Raw genomic sequence first — 12,769 nt, 5'->3', positions numbered from 1 at the left:
CCGTAGCCTAGTTCTCTAAATATACCAGGATATAAAAGCAGTGTCTGAATAATACAAGAATATATCAAATTTACAGTTAGTATTTTCTATAGGATATACAACTGTAATCTACCTTAAGAAAGTAGTATGGAATTGTCAATGTGTATAATGAACATATTTTTATTATATAGGGTTAACACACTAAAAACATGTAATTTATCTTGAACTTCTTCTTAAACAATTACCCATTAGTAATGCTGGGGCCTGTTTGCATTTTGAAAGCTTGTCTATATTGTAAAGTTTTACCAGTTAAACTAATATAGTTATACAGATGCAAGGTCCATGTGGGTACTTTTTTCCAGTAAAAGAGTGGAGTTATTTGGTTAAGCTTCCCAACCAAAATGCAGTAAACTGAAAAAAGGCATTCTGATACTAGAATGAAAGTGTCCATATGGAGGATTTGAGAGTATAAATGTTGGTTTAAATTCACAATATAGGTTATATCAGAAATGCATTCCAATGCAGACCAGGCCTAAACACCTTTTTACTCTCCCAATCCTGGACTACTTCTAGTCCACAGAGTACTTTAATCAGTCCTTTGGTGGCCTAAATTACAGCAGTGCTGCATATGGTGAGGCTTAGGCCTGGTCTACACTATGATTTTTGGTCGAAATTAGCAGCGTTACCTCGATTTAACCCTGGACTCGTCCATATGACGAAGCCCTTTTGTTAGACTTAAAGGGCTCTTTAAAATCAATTTCTTTACTCCACCTCCGATGAGGGGATTAGCGATGAAATCGGCCTGGCTGGGTCGAATTTGGGGTAGTGTGGACGCAATTCGACGGTATTGGCCTCCGGGAGTTATCCCAGAGTGCTCCATTGCGACCGCTCTGGACAGTGCTCTCAACTCAGATGCACTGGCCAGGTAGACAGGAAAAGGCCCGCAAACTTTTGAATTTAATTTCCTGTTTGGCCAGCGTGGTGAGCTGATCAGCACAGATGACCATGTAGATCATGCAGAGCTCATCAACATGATGTGCACATTGCCGTGGCACATTGCCCGGCCCGTACTTTGTGAGACGTCTAGGTCCATGTCTATGTCTTCATCACTCTCATCACCGCGCTGCCGTCGCCTCCTCGCCTGGTTTTGCTTTTGCAGCTTATGGTTCTGCGCTGAAAAAAGGTGCAAAACAATTGCCTGCTGTTGCCCTGACGGAGGGAGGGGCGACTGATGACATGTCTTACAGGGAATTAAAATCAACAAAAGGGGTGGCTTTGCATCAAGGGGAAACACAAACAACTGTCACATAGAATGGCCCCCTCAAGGATTGAACTCAAAACCCTGGGTTTAGTAGGCCACTGATTTCACAAAACAAATCGGGTCAATTTCTTGTTTTGATCCACTCCATCTATCTTTTACATCTTAGGCTGGCAGCAGATGGTGCAGTACGACTGCTAGCCATCGTCATCTCCTGGGTGCTCGGCAGAAAATGGGAATGACCTGGCTGAGTCACTCTCATGTCTGCCCAGGCGCCCCATACCGACTTCACCAAGATCGGCTAAAAGAGAACCCAGGAGTATGACGACGATGGCTACCAATCGTAATGCACTGTCTGCTGCCAACTGCTGTAATGCACTGTCTGCTGCTGTGTAGCAATGCAGTCCCACGTCTGCCAGCACCCAGGAGATGTACGGTGACGGTGAACTGAGAGGGCTCCCTGCTTGCCGTGGTATGGCTTCTGCTCAGGTAACCCAGGAAAAAAGGCGCGAAACCATTGTCTGCCATTGCTTTCATGAAGGGAGGGAGGGAGAGGGGGGCCTGACGACATGTACCCAGAACCACCCGCGACATTAGTCTTTACATTTATCAGGCATTGGGATCTCAACCCAGAATTCCAATGGGCAGCAGAGACTGCAGGAACTGAGGGATAGCTACCCACAGTTCAACGCTCCGGAAGTCGATGCTAGCCTCGGTACTGTGGACGCAGTCCATCGACTTAATGCACTTAGAGCATTTTGTGTGGGGACATCCACAATCGACTGTATAAAAACGATTTCTAAAAAACTGACTTCTATAAATTCGACCTAATTTTGTAGTGTAGACATACCCTTAGTCCCTGACTGCCTTTCCTGTTCCCAGCCCCACAACCAGGATGCTCCCTTCACCAGGGCTTGTGAAAGAGTCCTTGGAATGCAGCCTTATGACTGTCTTCTTCAGTTTGTGCTGCTGGGAGAATCCTTCCCAAACTGGAACTCCCAGTGTAAAGACTAATGCAGAGGTAAAGCACAGAGCACCTGTGGGGTTTTAAAAAGTTATCATTCCATTAAACTTAGCTAATGCAGTGCTCAATACAGATTTTTTTTCTACTATCTTCACCTTATATTTTTACAGGACTATGCATCCCTAATATAAAATATTTACTACTATGAATGTATATTCAGAGCAGTGAAATATATTTATCTCTTGGACCTTATACTCTAAGCTAGTCTTGTATTGTGCCTCCACTTTCTTTTAAATACTGTCCAAATTTCAACAAAATTAATCATCATACCATGGGCACTACAATCTTTCAGCACAACACTGTAGACTAGAGTTTCTGCCTTAACTTTGCATTTCCTTTCCCCCACCTCATTTTAAGACAAACTGTTAGTTTTTGAAATATGGTGTTCAAAATCACAGGTCTTTGCCTCACATTAGTGCCAGATAGTGACGTCAGATTACTCTCAGTAACTTTGAAACTTCTTTCTAAGTTTGCCAACTTGAAATGAACTCAATTAAAAAAAACAAAGTGAACAGGAGTTTGAAAATAAACCTACTTCAGACATCCTGCCAATTTTTGTGGTTTTACAGTAATGTTTTCCTTCAAGATATTTCTTTCTTTCCTGTTGCTGAGTGAAAGACCTAGGCAAACGAGGAACTGACTGAACACTCAGGCAAAACAGTTAAACTGACTTTACAAAGTGCTATCAAGGTGTGCATAGTAAATAAACTTAATAAAAAAAATTGCCATCCTAATCTCTTTAATTTATAGTAGCATTCAGTGTTACTTGAACAGAAGTGTAATTTTTAAGCTGCCCCTTTAAACAGTGCTGTAAAGTCAATATTACATCTCTCTTAGTAACAGCTTGGGGAGACACATGCTTGAGGAAATATCTTGCTGAATATGAAAAAGAAGTCAAGACTTTCATCAGCAGACTGCAAATTAATATCTCATTCACTTTTTATTTTCTTTGCTCCTTAATACCTCCAACAACATCTGTTCCTGAGCATACTTTAGTCTTGTGCCAAGACTTAAGGCTGGTTCAACCATGTAAAACACTCTGATTAAATAACAATACTCTAATAACCTGGTGCCAAATCTGTGCATCTTTCAGAGGAATTCTGACTCTACAAAATTGCTCAGTAGGTCTGCAATTTAAGATGTAAGAAACACAAATACCACTTTAAAAGAAAAACGAAAAATATGCTTTTTACAGGGCGTATCATTAATTTAAAATTTCTACTTCCCAGTACATCCTTAAAAGCACTATTTAATTTAGATTTTTGCATAGCTGGAATCTGGGGGAAGTAAAATTGTTGTGTAAAAACAATTATATACTACATTGAATGAAACACTTTTTCACAAAGTTAAACTAATTTGTTGTGCAGTGTTTAACTAGGTGCACTGATGTAAATTAAGTTACTGCTATACTATGAAAACTGATCAAAGATAAGCTCCAAGCACACCTCTAATGGGGTGTCATCAACTAAAAGCTGAAGTTACAGGGGTTGTACTTTCAGTTCTTTTGGAGAGAAAGAGAGCCAAGAGGAGCCCATATAACAATGGATGAGGAAGGCCAAAGATATAGGTGGAAACACAATTAAAGCCGTATCTATACTATAGGGAGTGTAGTGACACAGTTATAGTGGTTTAACTGCATATCATACATGTAGCCTACAGCAACGGAACAGGTTTTTCTGTTGCTGTAGAAAAAACAACTCCTTGAGTGACAGTAGCTTCTTCTGTTGACCTGAGGGTTAGCTTGGCATAGCTATGTCACTCAGTGGTGTGGATACAAGAGCTTCCAGGAACTGTGAATCTGAGTGACAAATGACAGGTACTCTCCCTCAAATCAAGCATCACTATAATTTCTTCTTGTTCTTTTCCTCAGCCGACAAACATAACCATATCCTTCTCTAAACTGTGATTACCCAGCTAACCCTCTTCCCAGCCCTAGCCATTGCCAGGCACTAAAAAAGACACATCTAAGCTGAATGACAGTCATAGAGCTATATGTCATCTGTATACTGATGATACTGGCCTCACCTACCACCTCACATAATATACTGAATAGGGTAAGATAATTACACTATGAATGGTTCCCTCACACAAAAAAAAAAAAATAGAAAGGCCTCTCTCTATACTACAGACTAACATTCCAAATTTGTTTTAAAAACTGACACAAAAGAAAATGATTTCTTAGGACCAACACCTAGAACGTATGCCATCTTGATCAAATTATTTTTGGATTACTCTATAGTCTCTGAAATTCATCATTACCTGTTAAAGGTAGAACTATTCCACATCCAATATCCAAGTGCAGGGGTTTTTGCTACTCTTTACACTATTTTAGATGTTAAGGAAATTAACTATACTAGGGGAAACATAGAACTCTAATTTATGTTTTTGCATATAAGAGAAGAATATTTTTGAATAATTTGTTTTAAAATATGTTTACTTTATTTGTAAACTTTCAGTCCACATATACTCTGGTAATGATTTCAGATCTCAGTTTTTATTTTTTTTTATGTTACCCTGTAAGTAACTTTCTGCAAGCATCATGAATTCTGTTCTTAAGAGACTGAGATCAATTTCCTCATCTTCATGTGTGAAGATCCTGAGTGTGCGCTCTACTTTATTGACCAAATGTACACTGGTACTGTTCGCATGGCATGTGTGCTCAGAAGCAGCAAATGGTATTGATGTATTACTCTAAAACGATGCTATATTAATGATGATAATTGCCTCACACAAATATGAACCACGGGCTACTGTTAGTGCTGTCTTCTGGAAAGTGATAACCACCCTCCTAGGATGTCAGAGGACATTAAGGAATGTCTGTGTATTACTTAAGGCTTAGATGTTGGTGTTACAAGGGCGACACATCGGGGCAAAGTCAGCTGTAACAAAGGACATCCTAGTGTTTTTACAAGATGGCCTGAGTAGGGAGCTCAAGGCTGGAAAGAGAAGTCAGCCACTGCAGAACATTACACTCTAAGAAACCCATAAGAATCTTTCACTGCCTTCAGATAACAGATCCTTGAGGACTATCATTCTTGTCAGCTTTGTGGAAATATTTGTGTGTGATGATCTTGATCTGCGTTCTACAAGTTCTAATAAAAAACAACTTTCAGCTTCATGGTTGGTATCTCTTCCTCTTCTCTCTGAAAGTATCTTGTCTACTCTCCATCTCCTGATCCAGGGGAGTTTTGAGGCTTGGCATGCTCTCAATGAAACCTCGGTTACACGTTCTAGTTGTGCAAGCTATCCAGGCCCCCATCCCCAAGGTCACCACAATCTCTCATAAAATAGAAAGTAGTATTGTTGCCCTTCTGGTTGAATCCAAGCATTGTAAGGGAGCAGAAACACAAGTTAGATGTGAACAACACCTAATAATGAATAAAGATGTATATAGTAGAGGCACTTAAAGCCTCAGGTACAACTTCTCTCATTACTATGCACTCTGTTAGAACAGCAGTGATTTTGTGGGTGGAGAGATCACACATTTTATGAGAAAGTGTGTAAGGCTCCTATAGGGTCTTACATTCATACTTCCTCTAAAACTGTAGAGTTGACATCTTCATCCCTGCTGATGCAGTGTTTGATAGAAAGGTGTTATGGAACAGGTTGCCCGTGTAACCCTTTAGTTCCCTTTGAATTCTACATGGGTCAATGGAATCCTCCTCCCTCCTTCCCTAGGGATGACTTATTACTTTCTATTTCATACTGTGAAGGCTGTCTGATGTGGAGGGGACTAAGAGGGGGAAAAATTCTTTTACTTGTGAATTCACATTCTAGGATCCTTCCTGTTAGACAGTCTGACCCCTCCTCAGAGGATCGCAATATATCCAGGTTTTTTTTTTTAAGGACTTTTGCTTATTTGTTAAGTAGTTGAAAGGGAACTCCTACAGGAAATCCCTAAATTTCATTTGAAGGCTTTGCTGTATATGGTTCTAACTGAATAGAGCTTTTTACTTTTTTCATCTTTAGAAGCTATCATTCTGGAGATTTCTTGCTGAGTGGTGGTCCTAAGCCTATGACATCTAGCTGGCCTCTATTTGTCATGGAGATAGAGAATGCCCCACTGTGAAGACTGTCTGACAGAGGGGCCAAAAATGAAAAGTCACAGTTTAGACAGAATTTTCTCTATCTTGCTTATGGAGTCTAACTAGCTATTTTTTATAATGAGGAAAGTAGTATGGTCTAGTAGTCAGTATACGACTACTAGTTGGCAAGTTACTTACCCTCTGTGCTTCATTTTACCATCTGTTTAAAAATAGTACTTGCCTCCCTCACACAGGGGAGTGAGGCTGGATTTAGTAAAGTTTAGAAAACATTTTAGGATCCTTGAATGTAAAGTGTTGTGGAAGAGCAACTATAACAACTTAATTCACTAAATAACCCCTTTCATTTGTTTTTTTTCTGTTCTGCTGTTTCTGTGCAGCTAAGTGACTTGAAAACTGGATTGCTGTTGGTTAGGAGAGAGAGATGATGTTAATTGCCTCACACAAATATGAACCATGGGCTACTGGGAGTTCAAAAGTGTGTTTGTTCCAGTTGCATCTGAATCAGGTCTCAGAAGTGACACCTGAAGGTTAATGAGAAGGGATTATAATCACTGTGGCCTGTTCTGTCACAATCTTTACCACCTTTAGGAGCTATTGAGGGAAAAGTATAATGAAAACACTTCTGAGATAACTGGACCAAGCCTCTGCTTTTGAGTGTCTCTTTCTCATGTTGCATACCCTTTTTTATGAGGTGGCTCAATCCCAGATGAGGGCACAGTCTGAAGCACCCCACATGGAATGGAAGGGAAAATCTGCCCAGATTTGGGAAACCCCAACCAAAAGAAGCTTTTGGTGTTGGCTGATTTTCCAGATAATCCCAGCCTTGATTTTCCAATTCTTAAGAACGGCAACAATGGCCCACTCCTAATGTGTAATCTCTATGCTGGAACCTGGAAAAGCAGCAGCTTCAAACACGACAAGCTGGAAGGAGGAAGTGCCATATTCCTGCGTTTACAGCCTTAGCAACTGCTATGTCTCTCTGCTTCCCAAAGAGCTTACCAACAAAATACTTCTAAAGATATCAATGTTTAACCTGCAATTCCAGCTTGTTTAGATGGACCCTTAGTTGTTCTCCAGACCTGTCTTTGGAAGTTTAGAATGTACAGCAAATCAGAATCAGGTGAAGCATCAGTTCTAGACAAGCTGCTAGGGAAATCTAGTTTCAAGTAGATTTTCCGTAGGTGGGTTTTTGTTTCTTTTGTGATTTTTGTGCATCAACTCACAATGGATTCCCAGTGGAGAACAGACTTCCACAGTAAGAACTGCAGGCAATACTCTCAGGGCTGAGGATGACATATACAAGTTTCTCTGGAAAACCATCCAAAACCAAAAACTTCTCTTGTTTTTGGGTTTCACAAGTCACCGATTTTGGCCTGGTGTCAGTGAGGGAAGCTTCCAAGTGCCTGCTCAACTGTCTCAGCACGGACTTCACCTTTATGATCACTGGGAACCAGTTTCTCTATAGCCTCTTCAGCTGTCTCAGTGTGGACCATACCCACAGGCCAGCTGGGGGCCCAATTTTGCGGCAGCCTGCTCAATTGTCTCTGCATGGACCTTGCTCACGTGCTGGTGGGAGTCAAGTTTAACTTCAGCTTGCTCAATTGTCCTGGTATGGAACTTGCCCACAAGCCAGCTGGGAGTTGAGTTCCTGCAGCCTGCTGTCTCGGTCTGCAATTTTTGAGTGGGGAAAAGGAAGAAACAAGCAATGCTGTCCTTCAAATTCTCCTTAGAAAGTCAAAAGTTTGAGTTTAGCAGTTCTGAAAAAACTTTTGAAGCTGATGAAGAAGCAGAAAAATTTAATTAAGAATCTTAAAAGTTCTATGAAAATTCTGCTATAAAGGAAAAGATGGAGTCTGCTGCGTGTGCCACTTGGAGCAAGAGAATTCTGGAGAGTTCCTTCTAAGTGGCAAGCCTAAGCACAGGCTCAGAGTGAAGATTTGATATGCCATGGACATGGGGAATGCCCCACTGTGAAGACTGTCTGACTTGGAGTGTATTGCAAATATTATTTTAAGATACAGTTGGTCAAAATTTGTGTTTAAAATACTTGATAGTGTCCTTTTAAATGCAGATAATAGAATTAATTAAAATAGAAAAACAGGATAAAAAGGATAAATAACCTGTCAGAGTTCTGTATAATATTTAGAATTCATCTGCAATAGCCCCCTCCATTTTTAAGACTTACCGTACATACTCGATCATAAGCCGGTTCATCTACTGCTTTCATGAATACTTCCATTTTTATATGATTTTATGGTGATCACTTACCAATAACTTTAACAAAATAAGCATCTGCTTCAAAGTTATTCTTTAATGTGTGGATGGCAAATTCACTGTTGAAATAGCCTTTGCTTAGTACAATGATATCCAAGATTCCCTGGGAGGAAAAGATCAAAAGATTAAAATAAACTAGCAAGCTAAATAACATCTAAATACAGTAAACATAAATCCTCATGAAGAGAGAAAATATTTCTCAATTTATGTGCTTCGTGAGATTTATAAGACATCAAACAACTTTGATTTCATATTAAGATTCTAAATCATCTAGATTAAATAATTACATGTAACATAATAGAATCAGTTTTCTTCTCCAACCTCTCATCCCAAGTCAGAGGAGAGGGGCAAATGAGACCATAAAACCCCTTTTACAGTTCTGAACAACTTTCCCCCTTGACATACCCATTCCTCAAAGCCATGTGCACCTTGGACAGCTGAAAATGACTCCCTCTGGAGCCCAATAGTTGTAGAACAGCAAAGGGACGTTCTTCCAAATTCTGTTTGCGTATGAGCAAACACTGTTCTCAACTTAAGTTGAGGTGTTTTAACTATTTGCATATAAAGTGGTTACTATTAAAAAATTTCTGAAATACCTGGAATAACTATAGTATCAGTTGGCAAATGTTGAGTTTTTAAATATCTGCTATATATAAACCAACATGTAACCAAGGATTTTATTTATTTTTTACAGCTGACACAATCAGTTTAGCTTGAAAACATATCTACCTGAAGAATACCGGATTCTAGTAATGTTTTTGTTAAACTAATCTTTGCAAGGACACATCAAAAATTAAAGAAAAAATAAAAACACACAATTTTGTGTGGGGAATTAATTTAACTGGTTTACTACCTATGCAACTTTCAAAGCACAGGTGCTGGTCAGATACTCATGAAACTGCTCTGTCTATAAGCACCAAACACTATGTCACCATGTCAACTCTACAGAGGACAATTTTACTTTTGAGTTGAGAGGCTGGCTGGGTGAATTACCAGCAGCTGACACTTGACTTGAACAAGGGACGGTGATCTCTGCCTTCAGCTCAAAGCTCTCTAAGGAGTGAAATTGGAGATCAGAATGACTCAAAACCATAACATATAGTTTTACCCCAGCGGATCTTGTCTGAAAGGTGTATTGGCTCAGTGACTGCTGTGGAGCCAAATTACCAGATATCCAAATAGCTTTGAAAGAATGGCTTTCAAAGGTAGCAAGGTTGACTCCCTCTGCTTTGGTTTCCTTCCATGATTTTCTTGCATAATTTGTTGTTTCATTTTTGTATACATTAATGTAACTAAATATCCCCAAGCGAGTTACTTAAAAAGAAAAGGAAGATGAAGATACAAAAACCATTTTCATCTATGTTCTGGACACACCAAAGAGTAACAGTTGGGAATCAGACATAACTGCCTTGAGGAGATAAAATGCCCTCCAATTATGTGGACTTATTCAGAAATTGTCAAGACTTATTTATGAACATAGCTTTTTAAGAAAAATCTAATTTAAAAAATGGTGTCCTATGAAATCATGAATTCAAGACCTACAAGTCAATTTTTAAGTACTCTATTTTTAGGTACAGTAACAATGGAAGTGTCACTTTAATTTTTTTTAATCAATTACAGACAACAATTTACACCAAGTGTCTCTGATTGAAACAGATTTTGTTTTCTAGGGCTTGACTGTGTCTAAGGCTCAACCCTGTGTAAAGCGCATCACCCCAGGAGAAAACCAGGTACGGAATTTTACAGTTACTTCCATGTTCCCTGCGCACAACCTTTCCTTGGGAGGTCAGGGACAGGGAAAGGGGGAAATAACTTACTAAAGCTCTGAAACTTATTGCACCGCTGAGCAGCAGATGGAGGTGAGAGAGAGATCTACACTCTGCCTACTCCCTGGGGAGATCAAACATAGAGCCCTACCTTTTCCTCCTGTGACTGAGACATGATGTAGGGAGACCTAATAGATCCACACAGGTACAAGGGTTTTACTCCCTCTTACTACTCTATCCACCAAATAAGGGTAAATTACAAATTACCTTGTTTAGGGCAGATTGTGAAGTTTATATCAGAAACCTAGATTTTCAAAAATGAGTTCTCACAAAGCACAAAAATGGGTACTTTGACTGCATATGCAAATCATGTACTCCATGCACAAATGGCCAGTTATGCACCTAACAGGCCATTCCCCAAGTAATTAGGGACACACCTTTTTAAAAATCAGATCTTTTATTACAAGTGACACTGAACATTAGGAGTTTAATACCAAAATTTGTATGTGAAACAGCTGGATTTTCATTGCTTTGCAATCAAAATCAAATAAGCCTCCTAATTACCTGAAATTGGGCTCAGGTCAATACTTGCCAAGTTTGCAAACTGAGCTAAAGTTTCAGGTTTGACCTAAATTTGTGTTAGGTTTTGGATTTTCTTATCTAATTTTGCACTGCTTTAGTCAGCAGACAATATTATGTATAAAGTGCCATGTACTGTGCAATGCCATTGAATCCTTCGTTATGTTTAATGGGAATTATATCACTTTTATTAATTCTTAACATAAAACATGGCTGTGCTAAGTAGTTATCAGCTTTACACTCAATGATATTTTAAAGTACTTATTTCAATCTAAATTATTAGGTAAAATAAAAGTATTTTCCAAAACTTAGAGGACAGCAGAAATTGACAATCTTACTTCCAAGAAAGTCTGTGGTCTAGGAAATATGGAATGAGCAGTTATTTAGGGACCAGATGGAGAATATACCAAAAGATAGCCTGTGGTTAGTTTTGGAACTCAGAGTTAATCAGGGCATGGAGATAACTGAAGGTTTAGAAGTCTGACAGGAAGTAGAATTTAGGGAAGGCCTGGCATTGAGATGGGGATCGTGTGTTTTATATCATTGTATGTTTTATGCAGGGGGTAGTTTAGTATGATGGTTTGGGTGACTGGATTTGGAGCTTGTCAAAGGTAATAGTCAATGGGAGGAACGGAGTCCCTGCTAGATAGGGGTTGGAGTGATTCTTGAAATGCATGCAGAAGGATTAAAACAACAGTCACTAGGGGTTGGATAGGGTAATTCTGTGGTTGTAGTTGGGGTACAATGCTGCAATGAGTTTACTTGGTCTAAGATTTAATATTAATTGCCAAATTCTCTTAATGCAGCAATAAATTATTTTTCAATCAATGAAGTTGTAAATCCTTTGGGTATTTTGGTTAATTAGTCATAGAATGAGCAGCTTTTTTTTTTTTTTTTTTTTACTCTAGCGATAAGAATATCAAAGGGCTGCTGAACCCCCTTTTTAGTATAAATGTAAAAAATTTACGCCAAAAAGTTAACAAACATGAATCTATTCAAGGTATTTGTATCACTTAGTGTATCAATCAGGCTGTTCTTTCATGAATTCTATTGCTTACCCTTCAACTTTAAAGGACTTGTTTTAATTAACTCATTAGCTTTTTAGATTTCCTAGTCAAATACTAAGTAGTAGTACTTTAGAATGAAAGCTCAAATAGGAATGGGCAGATAGCAATTAAAAGCAGAAATACAGTGAAGTGTGCTGAACTCACATCTTCATAAATGTCAAAGAAGGTTGCCACCACAGCATCTTTGATTTGATTTAGATCAGAGAGTTCCCAGTAGACTTTAAACATACGATGTATGCTCCTGCAGCTTGCATTGTTGCATGGGACATTCTCTAATAAAAATGCCTGCTGATTGCTGTAAAATAAAAAGCCATTAACAGTTTATCCCATATAAATAAAGTCTGTACATCATATTTCATCTGTAATCTCTCCTACTTAAATATTAATTACTTCATACCTCTTGAAAAGCGACTATAATAAAAAGAAGCTAACAATTGGTGGATACTTTAAATCTACATACTACTAACCACCCCCCTGAAAGACAACTTGTTTCACTTTATCCCTGGAGCAGAGGTCATTTGTACTAAAGTGATTTAAGGATTAAAGGGAGAGTGAAGAAGCCCGGTCCTGGAGTAGAAAGTATTGTTGATATTTTCCAAGCCAATTAATAAAAATATTGTAATGCTCGATACTGTCCAGCCCAACTTGAAGAATTTCCTTTAATAAAAAATGTAACTGAAATACTACATAAATTAAGAAAATTAGCCTCCGCCCTTGCATCAATATATTAATGACTTTATGAATCAAATGATTCTCTTAAGGTTTAGGAACTTTTT

General features: G+C 38.7%; 1 protein-coding gene across 2 annotated transcripts in view; it reads right to left on the bottom strand.

The window, feature by feature from the left end:
* The window catches only part of ITFG1 (integrin alpha FG-GAP repeat containing 1), a 195,347-nt gene that overhangs the window by 65,806 nt on the left and 116,772 nt on the right, over positions 1 to 12,769 (bottom strand). For both annotated transcript variants that reach the window (XM_044987616.1, XM_044987614.1), the window contains exons 11-12: positions 12,138 to 12,288; positions 8,576 to 8,684 (exon numbers count right to left, since the gene is read on the bottom strand). In XM_044987616.1, coding sequence (XP_044843551.1) covers positions 8,576 to 8,684; positions 12,138 to 12,288 — 260 coding nt within the window. The remainder of the gene's footprint in view (positions 1 to 8,575; positions 8,685 to 12,137; positions 12,289 to 12,769) is intronic.

Source organism: Mauremys mutica, chromosome 14 (assembly GCF_020497125.1).
Source record: "Mauremys mutica isolate MM-2020 ecotype Southern chromosome 14, ASM2049712v1, whole genome shotgun sequence".
In the NCBI taxonomy this organism is placed as follows: Eukaryota; Metazoa; Chordata; order Testudines; family Geoemydidae; genus Mauremys; species Mauremys mutica.
This window is presented reverse-complemented; position numbering and strand designations above follow the sequence as displayed.